General features: G+C 35.3%; 1 protein-coding gene across 1 annotated transcript in view; it reads right to left on the bottom strand.

Annotated features, from left to right (window-relative positions):
* The window catches only part of LOC123701284, a 112787-nt gene extending 93013 nt beyond the window's left edge, over positions 1–19774 (bottom strand). The window contains exon 1 of the mRNA XM_045648707.1: positions 19520–19774. Coding sequence (XP_045504663.1) covers positions 19520–19623 — 104 coding nt within the window. The 5' untranslated portion in view covers positions 19624–19774. The remainder of the gene's footprint in view (positions 1–19519) is intronic.
* Between the last annotated feature and the right edge of the window lie 119 nt (positions 19775–19893).

Raw genomic sequence — 19893 nt, 5'->3', positions numbered from 1 at the left:
AATAATCAGAAAATGTAAATCTATATTATTATTTACACATTTAGCACAAGTTCGTTAGAAACACATTAATAAAATATTCGCAGCCGGAAGCTTTCGAGACAAAGACAACCGCAATGCATCCAATCAGCTTTGAAACAATGAGCACCACTTAAATTAAGGCTAGCCGCCATTGCCCATTACTTTTGAGCAAAATAATGCAATTTACACCTTATGCAGTTTATTATATTCAGTGTATTTAATACATGTGAGTTATTTACTTATTTTGATGTTGAATGCCTGCTCAATACGCATGTTTATGTTTTTGTATTAGGTACTCAAAAACAAGGCTATTTTGCATCTGTTTTTGTACCTAGGCTTGCCTATTTAGCAATTTTTCACGAGTAAAAATTTCCGGGTTCAAACCATAATGATTATCCTTTATCACGGGAAAGGCACATATTCCATGCTTAGTTATAACTTATAATAAATCTATTTGCTATCAATAAACCACACTACTACATCATAGATAGAACAGATTAAAACAAAGAAGTACAACTCACAATATCTTCATAGTACAAAGCAAAACAACATACCTACCTACAATTAATAACTAAATCTCACCTATCAAAATCATAAATCTTAGACCGAATCTTGCGCTTCGCTTTCACGCATTTCCTATACAAATTGCACTTGGCCTCGCAAACGTTCGCGCAAATATCAAACGTACCGAAACACTGCACATTTTTATTAACGTCCATTTTGGATAACAATATAATATACACTAACACCGTCGGTATGTTCCCATATTTCTACACTGACTCATAGGAATCCATGGGGTCGAGTCAAAAACAGGTTTTGTCACGGTGGACGCGGAGGGACTGCGTTTACTAATAAATTAATATCTTATGATAAATAGATGATAAGATTGCAAAAGTAGTTCAAGGAATTAGCATAATATTACGAATGAGATAACGAAAATTTTGCCCCACTATTTGTATGAATGTCGTAGCAAATCAAGTAATTACTACGACATTTATATATTACATGAAAAATTATCTTATCATTAATAGGCGTTACATATTTGAATGTGAAAGTAAAGACAATAATACAAGTATATTTCCCTTTTTATACTGATAAGAGAATGGCGATAATAAAGTTAATACTTGATTAGATAATTCTAATCAAATAGAAATCATCACAGGAAACTCACAAGAAACTAAAAATACATTATCTTTAGACATACCTACTATGATTATTGTCATTCTTGAATCTCGGATATGTCTTATTTAGCTTATATAAAACTCAAAGGTGACTGATATAGTGATCTATCAACGCACAGCCCAAACCACTGGACGTATCGGGCTGAAATTTGGCATACAGATAGATGTCATAACGTAGGCGTCCCCTAAGAAAGGATTTTAGAAAATTCGTCCCCTAAAGGGGTAAAATAGGCAATAGAAATTTGTAGGAAACTTTTTATTCCTTTGATGTATTTGCATGAAATTGGGCATGTAGATAGATCTTATGACACGTAGGCGTCCGGTAAGAAAAGATTTTCGAAAATTCATACCCTAGCTTTGCCCTGCGGTTTCAGTCAGTAATCTATATCTATACATATAATAAATCTGTAGAAGGGTCAATTCTGTACATTGAAAATATTGAAAAAATAAATAGCAGGGGGTGTTACTGGATCGATACCAAACCCAAATATGTGATTAAAAAAATTTTTGTCTGTCTGTCTGTCTGTCTGTCTGTCTGTATGTGAAGGCATCACGTGAAAACTAGCGGTTCGATTTCGATGAAACTTGGTATAATTATACCTTATTATCCTGGGCGTAAAATAGGATACTTTTTATCCTGGAAAAATACGTAGAAAAAAATTAATCTTAATTTTTCAGTTTTATCCATAGACGTTGTTCCGTAGAACCGCGAACACACGTTGCGTATTATTATAGGCCTAGCTGTATTTGGGAATTGGGTCCAATAGATATTTATAAGATGTTATTGACAGAGGTACTCAAAATGGAGAAATAACCATCCACGCGAAGACCGACATCCGCGCGGACGGAGTCGCGGGCGGAAGCTAGTATTATATAAAACTCAAAGGTGACTGATATAGTGATCTATCAACGCACAGCCCAAACCACTGGACGTATCGGGCTGAAATTTGGCATGCAGGTAGGTATCCCCTAAGAAAGGATTTGGATCAATTCTACCCCCAAGGGGATTAAATAAGGGATGAAAGTTTGTATGAAACTATGTCAATTTTATACCGATCGGGCTTAGAGTAAGTAAGGATTTTGTAAAATTCCACCTCTAAGGGGATATAGGTCTACCAGAATCTGATGGCATATTTATATTTAAGAAATCAAAGATTTTCATGTGGCAACTTATTTGACAACTATCAAATTGGTTGTTAAATTATTTGTCTTTTTTGCAGTAAATGAATAATTTTTAGGATTTTGTCTAAAAAATCTTCGAAAATGTCGACAAAGCCGCTGCGATCACAAGCAAGAGGTGTTGTTTATAATGTGTATAGAAAAACATTCGATGAAGAAGGGTCAAACACATCACAATTTTCAATTTTGAAGATTTTATTGGTAAATTGGACTTACCCGTTTTGATACTTTAAATTAAAAAAATATTATATCTAGGTAAATAATCCATACTAATATTATAAATGCGAAAGTAACTCTGTCTGTCTGTCTGTCTGTTACTCAATCACGCCTAAAATACTGAACCAATTTTCATGAAATTTGGTATGGAGATATTTTGATACCCGAGAAAGGACATAGGCTACTTTTTATCTCGAGAAAGTGACGTAATTCCGGAAATCCCACGGGAACGGGAACTATGTGGGTTTTTCTTTCACTGCGCGGGAGAAGCCGCGGGCGGAAACCTAGTAATATAATAATATTGTTTGTTGATTAGAATATAATTTTATGAAAACTTATTACAGGAGTTTCCAATTCGGCTATTCGTCAAGTCCAAGCTGTCCAAGTCAATTTTATAATGTGTTTATCTGTTAATACTTACGAAAATAAACATAATTTTATTTCATTTTTATTTTATTTATAAAAAATTATAAGCAGTTTTGATGTACATTATCATTATATCGATATTTTCACATGGCATACTGGTAATGAATATACAAATATAGGTATGTGTAAATAATAATATGTATTACCTGTATAAAAGTAATATGTATAATTGTATATAATACATGTAAGTATGTACCTACATAATATTAAGTGGATATCTCATTATTTAGTACAGTATTGTCCACTTATGTAATGTGACTAATGATATTGAGGACAAAATAAAAAATGAGCAGTATCAAGATCGTTCAGTCCATTTTCCCTAGGGTTGCACACTCAAAATTTTGATTTCCCTAATTGCCATCAGATTCTGGTTTACCTATAAAATATGTGATTAAAGTTTTGTAGTTTTGTAGGCCCTAAGTTTTTACATACGCTAAAAAAATGTACCAAAGCCGCAAAAAATATACCTAATTAATATTAATACTTCTTAACGCGAGCGAAGCCGCGGGTAAAAGCTAGTTTAGCTTATATTATCTGTCAATTAAAATCACAAAAATTATGAAAATATACGTCAAAATGTCTATGAAGTTATCAGGAACACTATCAGCAAGCAACCCTTTTAGTGTTGTGAGGTGCTTTGGGGTAATTACTGATGGCGGGGTTATTCCGATAAATTAATGTAAAATTAACACGTAACTGCTAATGGTTGTTATAAATGTGAATGCTGTCGTTATAAAGAATACATATTTTAATAATCTACTTGATCGATACTACAACTACTTAATAATTGAACAATCATCAGAAGTTGTTTTAACAAATATATTACCTCAAATCTTAATTACACCAACGCATTATCAAATCATATTTTGTAACATAAGCCTGTTGTTGAAATGCTTACATTTTGGGCATAAAAATAGGGAGGAATAAAACTGAATTGCTTCTAGTGAAGAACGTCTCGAGCAAACATACATTTTGTATTCAAAGCACGTAACATTGTGTCATCGAATAGTATCACATCACACATGCTTTCTGAAAATTATATAATGCACATTTGTTTACCAGTCTGAACATTAAAATAGTAAAAGGTTATAAAAAATATGATCGCTACAATGCGCAAAATGCTCATTGAAAATATTCGTAAGTACAAAATTTTCAGAAAGGCCCGGACCTCAATTATCCCTTTTAGATTAAAATACTTAAGAGTCTAACCAGTATAATTATTTAACTAACTATTTAGGGAATAACTCAAATCAAAGACAAGTTTCACAAAGCCAAACCTGAGTAGAACAATGTTTACTAATAGTTCGTTGTCTAAACGCCGTTCAAACCGCATAGCTAACAATAGTCCTATACAGACATAGCCGAGAAATACATAGCCAGAAGGGTGACCAGGTATCACGTATTTAATAGCTTAATATGGGACTATCAATTTAATTGTGGCGACCTTCATTGTCATTATTCGTCACAAAGATAATCAACATTCAGTCGATTCGTTCACCATTCGATTGCGTTTCGACAACAAAATTAGGTCAAAAGGCTTTTGTTGTTCAGTTGAATAAATTACAGTGACAAATGGCAGCCTTGCAAAGTTAAAAATAAGAGTCTACTGAAAGTAGAAATACAGACTAATTAGAAAAGAAAGAAGTAGAAATATAATGCAAGTGTGGTAAAGACGGAAAGTACTGTGTCTGTGCTAGTATTAGAAGAAAATTGTCCCAAAAATCGGGTATATCTGGTCACCAAGAATAGGGTCACTAGCTGGCCTGTCCCCCATTAGTCACGATTGTGGTTGAATGAAATTATTTTCCTCAACGTATACATAAAACACGCGAGCATGACTGGCAAAATGTGGAATGTTAGATCACTGACGAAATAAAAATGTAAATAACCTTTGTTTATTTAGCTTTCTTTTCATTGCAATTTGAGTTAATTGAAACAAAATTTTGTGACTCAAGGCAAGAGCTACAGTACAAATTTGAAACGATGTTATATTTTGATCTCAATTATAATATTCAAGCAAAAAGCTGACTGATTTGTTGGTCTACTGGTTACGATGATTAACTAAAAATAGAGGCTCTGTATTATGCCTTAGCAGGCAGCAGCACTATTATTTGTTAGACTCTACAAAAATGATAAAACAATAATACATACCTACATCTAGGTATATTGATATTGCTAAGAATACTTGACACTTCTAAAAGCAATTCTACATTATTACCTACTTCTTATATAGAGTAGTTATTTATGAATAATAATCTTGCTTTATCCCCATGTTCTAAAAATAAGTGAATAATAAAATATCAAAGTGTGATCGAGATACCTACTGTGACGACAAGATCTATAGTTACTTGTTGTGATAATAATTGTATAGGTAGAGAACGGACAAATTGTTCTAAACACCTAAGCATGAACTTCTAGTTGCTACACGCAATAATATGCTATGTAGGTATGTGAAATAAAACTTATTAAAATAAATTTGCCCATACAATGTGTTAATCTAGGAATAATAGGAGATAAAAAATGATGCTTTTGCCTGGTTAGTGATCTACATAATATACCAAATCGTTTCAAAAATTCCTGCACACAAGCCACAGGCACAATAATTAGCATTTTTTCCTACGTAACGACATATCCACAGCACACCAGGCTCCAAGGCATCTGGGGATATGTACCCGGACCTTTTATTTTACCGGTTTCAAGGTCATCGACTGGAAAGGACCGCGACCGGAGCGGGTCTGTTTGCATGCTCAAGTGATTCACTGGCGAATTTCATCAGAATGCTTTATTTAATTATTTAATAGTAAAATTTAGCGAATACCGTAATTGCTGCTAATTACTTCATGCTTATTAAAGCCTAGTTGAATGACTTCTAAGCTGGATTACTGAAAGATGGGCTGTAATTCCGAACGACCGGTTTATCTTGATCCCTATCGCCTTACACTATTATATCAGCAGACAGGCCTACATTGGTTGGTTATGTTTACGATTTACAATCTAATCCTTCTTCCTATGAAAGCGTAAAGACAGATAGCTAGAAAGTATGATCTGTCTACGAAGAAAAAGTGAAACTAGTTGTTCCCGCTTTAGGCTTGGGAACTGGAATTTCTTTAGGGAAACTCAATATTCGTTTTAAAACAATTTATTTTCGAGACCGACACACCTTTGTACAAAGTATTTTAGATAAGTGAAAAAAATACATTCTACCCGGCCAATAAATAATAAATAAAAAATGACAATCTATGTTGTTGAAGCGCATGATTGCTATAATAAGTTTAACAGGCGTAGACATAATCCTCCCCCCGGTGAAAAGCGTAGGTTTTCAAGCTTGAAGGTCTTCAGAAGTGGGCAGAGGACATAGTCGAACCAAAGGTCTTCGAACGCAGCCTCTTGTAGTTTCGACGTCCGCAACTCGACAAACGCCGTCAGTTCCATGGAATAATCGTACAATACGACCCATGCGCCAACAAAGTGGTGGAGAATTATCCTCTTGAAGCAGTACGAGGTCTCCAATGTTTATTTTTGATTTGTCAACCTTCCATTTTGTTCGTAGTTGCATTTCTGATATATACTCTTTCTGCCATCTCTTCCAGAAGTGTTGGCGGATTTGTTCAAGTCTGCCATATCTATCCAGGGAGCTCTCTTTAGCGTTATCCAATGAAGGAGCCGGTAGCGCATTCAATGGTCTTCCAATTAAAAAGTGCCCTGGGGACAAGGATAGGAAGTCATTCGGGGAAGATGACATGGGACATAGAGGACGGCTATTGAGAATAGCCTCTACTTGAGCAAACAATGTCGAAAGTTCTTCAAATGTAAGATGGGTATTGCCCATGACTCGCTTTATATGATGTTTAGCGGACTTAACCCCGGCCTCCCATATTCCACCAAAGTGAGGAGCGTAAGCGGGGATAAAAGAAAATTTTATTCCCTCCTGAGCAGCAAACTCAGACAAAGGTTCTTGATTAGTCTATAGAAAACTATTTAATTCTTTCGCGGCAGCAACAAATTTTTTACCGTTGTCGGAAAATATTTCGGTTGGCTTTCCACGGCGTGCCACAAATCTGCGAAGTGTCATAATATAAGCGTCTTTTGTCAAATCAGATACGACCTCTAAGTGAATGCATTTGAAGCGCAGACACACAAACAGACATAAGTAGCACTTAACTACTCTAGCACCGCGTCCTTTACGATTTAGAATGAAGAAAGGGCCCGCATAGTCCACTCCAACAGACTTGAAAGGAAAGTCAACGTTGACGCGATTTGCAGGTAAGTCAGCCATTTTTGGACTATAGGTCTGACCACGAAGACGAGTGCAGGTAATGCAGTTTTTGACAACGCGCCTAGCTAGTTTTCTGCCATTGATAGGCCAAACAGACTCGCGAATAATCGACAACAGAAGCTGCGGTCCTGCATGCAGAGATCGAACGTGTTCGCGTTCAAATAGAAGCTTCGTCACATGATGAGTTGAATTTAGAAGAATGGGATGCTTCATTTCAAATTTATATTCAGATGATCTGAGCCTGCCACCGACTCTTATAAGATTCGCCTGATGATCAAAAAATGGAGATAACGATAAAATATTTGACTTTGGGCTTAAAGGTTTACTATTTGACAACTTATCAAATTCTGAAGTAAAAGTTTGTTTTTGAGACAGCATGCAAATAAAATGAAAAGAATTATTTAATTCGTCAATTGATAAAATGCCGGTAAGTTTATTATTTTTATTTTGTTTTTTAGAGTTGTGTAAAAATCGTAAAATGTAACTAAAAGTTCTTTGAAGTTTTGTAAATTTAGAATATTTTTTAAAATCAAAATTAATTTCAGATTCGACGGCTGTATGGACCTTTACTTCAGGTAAGTCTTCTTCGACACAGGTTCATCCCACTCAACACCCTTGAGCCACAATTTTTGGAGCAAAATCTTTGGTTGAATAATGCACGGGTTCAAAAGACCTAAGGGATCGAAGATTCGAAATGAACTGGAGAGGATAAGTCTCTTTGCGATTTTGTCACTATGAAGTGGAATTTCGATGGGAAAATTAAAAACATCCTTCGATGGATCCCAACAAAGTCCGAGAGTGCTCGACGACTCACTGATTGTCAAATGTTCTGTATTAATTTCGTGTAAATTTTGAAACAAGTTTTTGAATAATTTTATACTTTCGTAGAGGAAAACAAGCTGAATTTAGAGCGTATTTAAGTTGATCTTCATCATCACAGCCGGTGATTAGATCATCGACATAAAAGTCGTGCTGAATGATGTTTTTTATTATTTCGTCCCCACATTCCTGTCCAACCTGCCAAAGACATCTCGTGCTCAAGTAACTGGCACTTGCGGTACCGTAAGTGACAGTACTCAGTCGCAGAGTTTTGATAGGCTGAGACTCATCTTCTCTCCATAATATGAGCTGCAAATTTTGATCTGAACTCTCAATTTGAATTTGACGGTACATTTTGGCGATGTCACCTGTCAAAATGAATTTATGTTGCCGAGCTCTCACTAAGATGGAGAAAAGAGAGTCTTGAACATTTGGGCCTACCATGAGGATGTCATTGACAGAGAAGCCAGAGGTTGTGGGGGCTGAGCCATCGAACACTACACGAGTTTGGTAGATTCACTATTCTCCTTTATGACAGCATGGTGACACAAAAAATATGATGGATTTGGAATAAGAGTAGGTGATTCAGATAGATGGCCCATATCAGCGTATTCACGAATGAATTCAACGTATTTCGATTTTAGTTATTTATTTCGTCTAAATCTTTGCTCAAGATTTAGGAATCGTTTTTTAGCTTTAGAGTATGAATCGCCTAGGCAGTCAGGTGAGTCCTTAAGGGGTAACTTCACACAGAATCTGCCGTTTCTAAGCGAGTGGTGGTATTTAGAAAGTGTTTCTCGCATGCAATGTCATTTTGACTTCGAACAGTTTTTTGGGGTAGCTCTTCAAGCTCCCAGAATTTTGTGAGCATTTTGTGAATTTCGTCAGAAGTGGGGTTGCAATTCTGGCACGATTGCAATGAATAGTTTCTTTACTAAAATAATTGTTGACTGGGCCAGCTATTATCCAGCCGAATTTGGAATTTTGCAATTTAGGATTATTAGGACCTAAAGAAAGCTGTTCGCTGTTTAGAATGTCCCAGAAGATATCTGCTCCAATCAAAACTTCAATCGGAGCTGGCTTGTAGAACTCAGGGTCCGCCAAAGTAAGAGAATTAGGTATTTTGAGAGCTTTAATATCAACTGGGGTCTTAGGTAAGCGGCCCGTCAATTCGTTGAGAACAAGACATGAAAGAGTAACGCTGTAGTTGCTATTTAGAGATTTTATTTGAGTGAGACAGCTTTCGTACACTGTATTAGAAGAATTATTGCCAATCCCAATAACATTTATTGCCTGCAATGGGCAAGTTCTTAGTGACATTCTCCGTTGCAGGGATTTAGTGATAAATGAAGACTGGCTGCCACAATCCAAGAGAGCGCGAACCTTTTCTACCTGCTTATTAATAGGGTTAAAAACTTCTATCAATGCTGTAGATAGGAGAACATGATTGGACATTTGTCTAGAAAAGGCTGCTACAGATTCGTTTGGTTCAACTTGCTCATCTGTGCTTAAGTTGGCAGTGACGTCATCATTAGAACTATGGAGGAGAGTGTTGTGTTTTTGCTGGCATTGTCGACATGAACCCATGCGGCAGTTACTGACAGGATGCCCTTGTCTGAGGCAATTTCGACATAACTTATATTTATTTACATACGACAGCCTATCTTGAATGTTTTTAGACTTAAATGTAGGACAGTCATAAATTCTGTGATTTCCGTTACAAATTATGCAAAAATAAACATTTTGATTAGATGTAGTAAATGAATTAGTATTTTTATTTTTATCAGATTTATTATGTTTTTGCGAATTTAGTTGTGAGGGACGTGGCGTGAATTGTAATTTGGAATTATTTTGGGATTCATTATAAATGCCAACCTTATTGCGTTTTAAAGATTCTAGCACATCTGCACGGTTGATTAAAAATCTTTGAAATTGTTGCAAAGTTGGAATGTCATCAATAGTATTTCGATACTCTTCCCATTTAACAAGAGTACATTTATCCAATTTAGAAGACAAAATAAATATTATAAGTACATCCCAATAGTCAGTAGGCTGACCCAGGCTAGACAGGGCGCGAAGATTTTTTGAAACATGATCGACTAAAAAACGTAGTGACTTGTCGGACTCACGAGTTAAAGATTGAATATTAAGTAAAGAATCTAAGTGATGATCAACAAGAAGCCTTTTGTTATTATACCTGTCGCAAAGTAACGTCCAGGCTGTCTGGTAGTTTGCTGTTGACACTTCGAGATTAGAGACAATCCGTGCCGCATCACCCTCAAGGTAAGAAAGTAAATATAAGTATTACTTTCAAGTTATGTAATTATTTTTCGATTAATTAATTATTTAAATGCACGTCAACAAGCTTGATAAAATTATGGAAGAAATAAAATGCTTATCTCACGCTCCTCGCCTGGTGGAACCTGCCGCTGGTAGCCGGGCTGCTGCTGACACGCAGCGCAGAAGATCGTGCGAGCGATATTTAGTCGCCTGAGAAGACGGCTCCTGAAATTATTCGGCGAAGTCGAGTTTATAAGCGAGAAGGGGCGATAATATACGAGATTGTTGTAAACAAAATGAATTCAATTTTGAACAAATTAATTACGATTTACGTAAGGGAATATGGCGTGAGGATGTGAGAATAGGTTAGGTAATAAATCAATTGCTATAATTTAAATTGTTTTATGGTTAGGAACGGAAGGAATTAAGGATTTGCACTTAACTTTGTATGAATTTTGAGCTGCACTCCGGCACGACACTTTAGATGTGGCGTTGTTCAGACGAGCAGGTTAGGTATCCCTTTCGGCAGGAATCAGTCCCAAAAGATTGCGTGGATGTGTAGATAACTTAGGTATCCGTATTTTGTCCTGTCACGGTCGCCAAATTGTTCCCGCTTTAGGCTTGGGAACTGGAATTTCTTTAGGGAAACTCAATATTCGTTTTAAAACAATTTATTTTCGAGACCGACACACCTTTGTACAAAGTATTTTAGATAAGTGAAAAAAATACATTCTACCCGGCCAATAAATAATAAATAAAAAATGACAATCTATGTTGTTGAAGCGCATGATTGCTATAATAAGTTTAACAGGCGTAGACACTAGTCCATGTCTGTGCTCGGAAGTTATACACAAAACAAGTACCTACATATTTAAAATGTTGGTTTAGGCCAGATGCCTATGTACCTATATTTATATTTCTGATCATTCTCATTACGCAAAAACTACTTCATGAAATTGGGCATGGCTTTACACATCCCTCTAGGTATGGTTCGATTAAATCCTTAGAATTGTTTGATACATGTTTGTACACAAATCTTTTACAGTGTCATGCCAGAGGCGTTTCCATCAGGCCATCTGTATTTTTGCGTTAAACTGCAAAAATACATCAAGCTGTTTCACATTTAGACGGACGAATGCAAAAAGAGTAATAATGGGTAGGTACCTATACCTATACCCTTTAAATATGCATTCATTTTTTATTGTAAATTGGTTGATATAACACCTTGCGATCCCGGAGCGAGTAATTAATAATTGAAACCTGTATCCCCTAAAAATAGTAAAAGACAGGTGTGCCATGCACGCTCTTCCCTTGACTTTCAGATTTCGTTTACCTGGCAAAAATATTGTAATTAGTTCTCTTGCAGGGATTTAACAGACGACCTAACATAATAGTTATGTACACATTAACAACCGTACAAATACACACAGCAAAACTAATTATATAATTAGGCAAATTCAAATCAACAATAAGACAGTTATGTATTAGAGATATGTACAATAAAGTACACAATCAAAAAGCAATCAGACGTCTGGTGTAGCTGTACTCTTAACTTTACGAATCAATTTTAATACAAATACAAATAATTGTTCAATTTATCTTCAATTTTATCAATCAGCAGACCGTTAATTGTAAATAAACAGACTTTAAAATTAAATCGATTTGTTTTCACTGCAATAAGGTTAATCGTATACCTTTTTTATTGTAGGTACCATTCCTTCAATAAATGCAAAATTACAACTGGTATTTTATGCTAATAAGAATATAATATCATGGTGGTATGATGACGGATGTATTAATTACTATAGATTATAATGAATATCCAAATCTGATGACTAATTCTCGTATCATATATTTTATCTACCTTACGGAACAACAACTAGCTACATATAACATTTAGGAATTCATTCTTGGAAACCTATATTAGATACATAACATCATGTACATACATACATTTATTACAACACTAACTAATACGTTTCAACTATTTTAGGTTTATCATTTAAATAACAGTTATTTTAACTAATTTCAATAACATCTTTGTGTTTAACTGTTACTTTGGGTTTGAACGTATTTCTATTTTCCCAAAATCTACTAATATTTATTTTTAATATAGACTTTTTATTTATATACTGTATCATTTTTGTGTTTCAATCATTTAAATGTAAAAATAAATTTAAAAGTAAATGTATGAAGCATGATCATTATATCAATTTTTGAATCTCGTAACTTTTAACCCATTGAGCACCGAGCGGCCCGATCGGGCCACGACACAATAGATTTTCTATTGTGTCTGTGATTCCGGGGCCTGAATTATATCAAATTAAAGAACACGAACAAACCTGAACCGCCTCCTCAACTTCCGAAACATATCCCTTTTCCCGAAAAAAGGTATCCAAAACTTCATGTTCACCAGCACTTAACATAATTCACCTTTTAGCAATTAAAAGGGACCGTTAAAAATCGATTACGCGCCATTCCTTATCTTACTTCTCCGCTCCAATATTGATTTTAAATATTTACAAGAGCACCATATCGTGGAAACGGTCGTCAGTGACTAACCATCACACCGACGGATGAATCATCGGGCAGCCAACAGGTTGCTTCAGTTAGACCTTTTTATTGCGGTATTTTTGCGGTGTAACTGTTTCCTTCGAGTTAGTGGTCTAATTATTTAGGCACTTTACCTATGTTGAATGTTTACTTAACTCCTTATGTGTGTTTATGTTTTGTACCGTAAGGTTTAAACGTGTTTTGGCATGCTGTGCCTATTATGAATTAAATTGTTTACACACGCATTTACCTAATTTGGCAAATAGCAAAAAGTGTTACTTTTTCTAGGTAAATTATCTGTGATGATTCACAACACACATATACAACATATACACCTACAGATTTTTTTTTTTAATAATACTGGGATCGATGCGATATTCATTATCATTTATCTTGGTCTATGGTGATTGCTTGAATTGGTAGAATGGTAACTATTGACTTTAATAAAAATAATAATAGGGATGTGACGACCCCATCGCCCACGTTTGGGATATCTATTGTTTACGTGATAATAGATATTCCACCCGTGCAATCAGTCAACCCGCAGGACACCTTGTGGCGGGGTGTCGGAGAGTAGCGACCCCGCGGGAACCGAGTGCTCCCGGGGGAGGCCCCTGTCTTCATCTCCGGCTTGCCTTCACCGGCCGGTCGGAGTGAAGCCTGACGAGGACAGGACCCCCACCTCTGGCTTGCCTTAACCGGCCGGCCAGAGTGGAGTCGCGAGAGCTTTTAGCTCGAAGGGTGGATGCGAAGCGTAAGTGGCGAGTGGGCACGTGATGCTGGACCCTCAGGGAGCGCGTGATCGGAGTTTAAAGTCCAGGGACGCCTCTCCACCCTTAGCTGCTCACAATATGTTGCCCCTTTGTCGCACTATTGCTGCGACTTGTTTCGGGGGCCCATACAGTGAGAGGGCGAGTCACCACCTGCCAACATATTTTTACTTTCTTTTAGTAGAAAGGCAGGTGCCATAGTTTCCAATAGTCCCCAAATACCGGCCCATTTAACATCCCACTCCATAGCCCAGTTTATTTTGTTTATCCATATTCCGAAATAGTCCTACATCGGCCGCGGACTGCCTAGGACTGTATCTCTATAGTGCAGTCATGGGCAGGCTGCGGCTGGTGTCCCACAACACAGTAAAGTTCTCTAAAGGGCCTCTGCGTGTTGGATCCGTGTCCCCACGTAAGCCTTCCAAAGGACCGGGTACCTTCCTTATGATGGTACCCGAGTATTATGGATTGAGATACACATAATAATGTAAGCTCCGTTAGAACACAATTATTTTTCAATTGTTTAAATGTCGATAATTTGTATGTGGTTTTCTATGACATACGTTGAATAGGTTCAATTTTTTGTTCAAACGGAATTTCAACTATGAACCACATTTTATGATTCGTCATTGGTAAACCACAATAATTAATAACAACTAATATAAACGAACTAATACGAATATGAATAATGCTTTTACTTTACCTCTTTACAGGGCTTGAGAGTTATCAAAATTGCAATTATTACTATTACTAATTATTACTATTTTTAACCGACTTCAAAAAAAAGGAGGAGGTTATCAATTCGGCCGGTATATTTTTTTTTTTATTTTTTTTTTATGTATGTACACCGATTACTCCGAGGTTTCTGAACCGATTTACGTGATTCTTTTTTTGTTCGATGCGGGATGGTGTCGAATTGGTCCCATAAAAATTTTATTCGGCTAGGCCTAGTAGTTTTTATTTTATGAGCATTTTTGTCTGTACTCGATGACTTAATTTCAATGTAGCAAGTAACTTTGATTCACTTCCCGGTAACCGATTGAGCTGAAATTTTGTATACGAATGTAAATTGGATAGCGATGAAACATTATCATGACATGGAGCTGATCTGATGATGGAATCGGAAGGTGGCCATAGGAACTCAGTAATATATTGACTCAACTTTTTCGAGTTTGGGCTCGTTTGATTCGTGTTGAAAAATACACTAAAAAGTATTAAATAAAAATAACTGCGTTAAAAACAACCGACTTCAAAAACGGAAAAGTAAGAAATAAAAAAGATTTGATATTATTAATTAATACATATTATTTTTATGTGCTATTTATTAAATAGGTTTGAAGTCGGTGCCAAACACTAAGCTTTGGTGTCGGTGCATGGGCTTAATACTAAGTGCTTAGTGTTTGGCACCGACTTCAAACCTATTTAATAAATAGCACATAAAAATAATATGTAGTAATTAATAATATCAAATCTTTTTTATTTCTTACTTTTCCGTTTTTGAAGTCGGTTGTTTTTAACGCAGTTATTTTTATACATACAACTTGACTTCTGTTTAAATCAAAAGTTTTAAGAGTAATTCCAACTAATTAGTAATTACATAGGTATATATGTAATATAATATTTACATAGCATAAATTTCAAACTGCAAATTGCAATGAAATGCTAATTTATATTATGAATAAGACGTACCTACACATAATAATTTTCACATATTATTATGTGAAAACTCGTTTATGAAATTACACGTTATAATTATTTTTGGAAGGAAACACAATAAATAATTATAATTACTTCCGTACCAATGAGTCATGCCGATTATTTTTATTCTAATTTTATTTTTAATGCCTCCGATTCAAATCGGATTTCAATCATGGGACTTGTTTTAGTTTTAGTACCAATGTTTTATGTAATAGACGTTACAATGATTATCTTTATCAACAAAACTAGTTGTTCAAGGGTAGAGTGAACAGGTCTAGGGAGTCTAGGGAAACGCGTACCATCTTGAACCACTTTAGCTTAACATCAGGCGAGATTGTTGTCAAGCGCTTCCCTAAAATTGTCAATAAATAAACCAACATAATATTAATTTATAAAGCTAAAAATTATACGACCTTAGTATACGACTTGATCTTTCATTCAGCGTACTGTGCGCAATGCGCATGCGCTACTTTCACTAGAAAGGAGTCACACAAAAAAACAAATATACACATAACATGAACAAAGCGATCACCTTGTCTTTACTCTAAACTAATCCATATTTATAAAAAGGGGCGGTAACATATCGGCACTTTGTTTATTTTACACTAACATTACAATGTTATCATTGTTATTTGTTATCAATGATATCGCACGGCACGTACTAGCAGCCACATGTCGCCTCGCTGCAGTCTGCAGATATTTACTTCCTAATGACTAATTAATTCATAATTGTTGTTTATTTTATAAATATATCACGTATTTTAGGGTAATATATTATACATATTAATCACTATGTATATTGTAATAATTCTTATTACGTGAATTTCCTTCCTCATCAGTTCTATCACTTCTACTCAAAAGTAAATTAATTTCAAATTGTAGCTCTCTGACTCAATTTAGTCTTTTTTTTTGTCTAATTAAAAATATCGTGAAATTTATATAATACACTTTTAACTTTTAATGCAGAGAATAGAGACGCTTTATAATTTACCTAGGTATATTAATAAATTCAAATATAACTATCTAAAATAAAAATCATCATCATCATCAACAGCTCATTAACGTTATCACTGGAGGGTACGGGCTATCTATGGTCATCTAAAATAATACAAATTGAAAACTCTCCAGATCAATAAAAAACACGATATAAAAACATTTTCATCCGGTTCAATCGCGATCGTCATTGAAAACTGAAAAGTAAAAAGATCGAGCGATACATTCGTTTATAAAATCGAGTCCACACTCCACAGGCAATCAAAACCCGACCCGTAGGTAGGTAGGTAGTTAGTTAACCTACAAATCCTAACTGAAAACAAATGGACAGACCGTTATCTCTTTGCAAATGTAATAACCGTTACGTTCATGTTAAGACTTATGACATCATAACATTAACCTGAAAATGTAACTAGAATTATAATTTAATAAAATTAACTCGCGTGAATTCTTTTGTTTTGGTTCACAAAAGCCGTTTAAATTAAAACATTCCATTAGTTTAATATTCGAAATCTACTAGGTATATAAAAATAAGTCGGGTTTTCCTTCCTGACGCTACAGAATGCACGAACCGATTTCCACGGTTTTGCATTCGTTGGAACTTGGAAAGGTCTCGGGCTCCGTGAGGTTCATAGCAAAGAAAAGGTGTCTCTAGAAAAGGTGGCGAAACGGAGTTCGGCCGATTTGCTAGATGTATATGATTTAAAGAATTCGTTTTCAATGGTTGTTAGTTTAGTATTCAGTGTCCAACAAAAAAAAAACTATATTATAGGTAGGTACCTAGTTAATACGATTAAACCGTTGTATGACAATTTTTTTTTTTTTGCGGTCAAGGCGCAGAAAAAATATGATGGCAACACTGTATATAGGTACTTATTTACAATACTTTCTATATCCGGCTCACACTTGGCCGGTTCTTTAGTTTTGCCATCTGACAACGCACCTTACATTCTTCCGAAACACCGAAGAAAGGCGAAGGCTGGGCGCTTATCGTTTTTAACAAAGGAATCTATAATCAGGCAATACCCTTGCAATGTGTACTTTATTACCATAACAATAGAAATAAAGATTGCACAACATCAAAGTGTAGTTACGACCAAAGGGTTTTTTGAGTACATATTACTTTCTTGACCAGATTTTGCGTTTCCATGCTTCATTTTAACATCGTCTTCGTAATGGAACCAAATTAAACAGGGTTTGCTTATTATTGAATACCGATGGAGTTGGTTCCGTTGTTTATTTTTTACACGCTTTATATTAGCTTCACCTGTATGTTTGTATGTTTGTAACCGACTTCTTTGGGCGCGATTTTGACCCACTTTAAACGGCCAGATTTCGTTCAAACTTTGTAGATTTATTGAGGACCGATGACAATACACTAATTTGAAAAAATTTTCTATTTTTTAGTTCGGTTTTCTATAAAAAGCGTGTTTTTTAGTTTTTTTAAACTATTATTATTTCTTCGTGAAAGTTTTAAATCATTAATTCTGTGTATTACTATTCTTCTCTTCGTTCTCTTCTTTACTTACATTTTAATTGTCATGATAGGGCGTCATATAGGTGTTTTATTACCCGTGTAAAAGTTGAAATAGGTAACTACAGCACCAGTCACCACTTTAAAAAATCTCGAAAAAATCTCGCAGTTTAACCTCCTTTGTCATTATCATCATATTATCCACACTGGCCACACAGAAATAAAAAACCATTCGAAATTCAAATCATCAATTACGAGATTGACGAGTAGGTACCTACATGCGTAAATGGCGCGAAGATAATTATTTCGGTCTTCGATGGTGCACAAGACGTGCGCGCTTGCATACAAACTGCATGCGATATGTGTGATGTGGGTGAATGGGAGGAATATTATAGATGGACAAGTTCAATGTACCTTATTTCACATGCATCGCCGTCTGGCAGAGAGCCAAACACTTAAACGATATTAGTTAGTTACTTACTTCCTTAAATAGATAACGTTAATTTACTCGGTGAATTTTATCGCTTTTGATAGAAGCAGTTAAGCGAGTACTTACCTACTCGTATTATCGTATATCATTCACGTAATAGTGCCATGACTACGACGATTTGGTGCGTTTACTGTAAGGTCGTTTACGCAGGTTTTTTATTACGAAAAGATATGCACGGCAAAGGCCGTTTATGACGTTGCGTTGATGTTTCTGCGCATGCGCATGCATCGGTATAGGTACTTAGCAATAGTACATAATATTCGAATTTAGAAACATAAACACGAAATATTTCACACCACACGAAATAGTCCCAACAAAACATACCTATTCAAGACGTAGTTTTTTATTGCGGCTCCTTAATTAAATGCGAAGCTATTGTTTAATGAAAATCGACACTAATAATTACTCATTGCAATAATGTGTGGCATGTCACCAATCACCATTGTGCGTTGCGTTACTATCAATAATATTAACGAATAGGTAACGAATAACGATTCAACATCCAGTTATTGATAGGTACCTATCGTTATTCGTTCATCATAAAGTTATATTTTTAAAACTATAATACCTACCTACTTAGCCTCATCATGGTTGAATTTAGTTTATATATTAACTACTATTTTGTATCTAAATAATAAAGAAACTTCCATTTATTTTCTAAAGCAAGATTTATTGTTCTGAACCCAAGCTTGCAAACATAGACGTTTCTGCACAAATTAAAGATTTATTACTATATTATATTGTAACTGGAAGAATGTGTGACTGTAGATAATTGGACAAATAGATTGATGTTTCCTCAGAAATTACTTTACCAAGGCAAAATAAATCAAGAAATGCGTAGTCTCGCCTTGTATCATATTCCTTAATTGAAAATAGCCTTAATCTACGTACGTATAATACGAATATACAACTGAGACGTGCTTAAATACCTATACAACGAAATAAAAGGTATTTCTTGGAACATAAGATGCTGATATGCTTCAAAACATGAAACTTGTAAAGAGAATGTTATTTCCTCTTTATCTATTTTTCTTTATCAGGTACGAAATAATAGACGCATTACATACATAACTTACTTCAGCAGTTCCTTAAAATCGTTTATTTATCAGCGTCTCCGTGTTACTTTTGCGAAAAACATGAACTTACCTCGTAAAAGGACCACTCCTTTTAGTAATTTGTGCTAAAATTTTCTCCACACTCCGCTCATCGCCTTTACGGGCCGCATCCAACAAATCCTGGCCTCTTCCCATGGCCCATTTATTTATTAACACGCAAAATAATCACAATGTTTAATCATTTCAATTTTTTACACTAGACTTCACTACACACTACAACTTCATTGATCGAGCCGCCATATTTAGATTAGACGTGAGTACTGAGTGCGCTCTAGCGGCCAGTGAAGGAATCGATATCGAGATTGAGGGACCGACACGCAACACTCGACCCATTTTCGAAAAAACAACAATTTTAACTGTTTTAAATTACATAGTGGCATAGTAATAGTAAAAACAGAACTTATT

The sequence above is a fragment of the Colias croceus genome, chromosome 21 (assembly GCF_905220415.1).
Source record: "Colias croceus chromosome 21, ilColCroc2.1".
NCBI lineage: Eukaryota > Metazoa > Arthropoda > Insecta > Lepidoptera > Pieridae > Colias > Colias croceus.
Note: the sequence above shows the minus strand (reverse complement) of the source record. Positions and strands in the feature narration are given on the sequence as shown.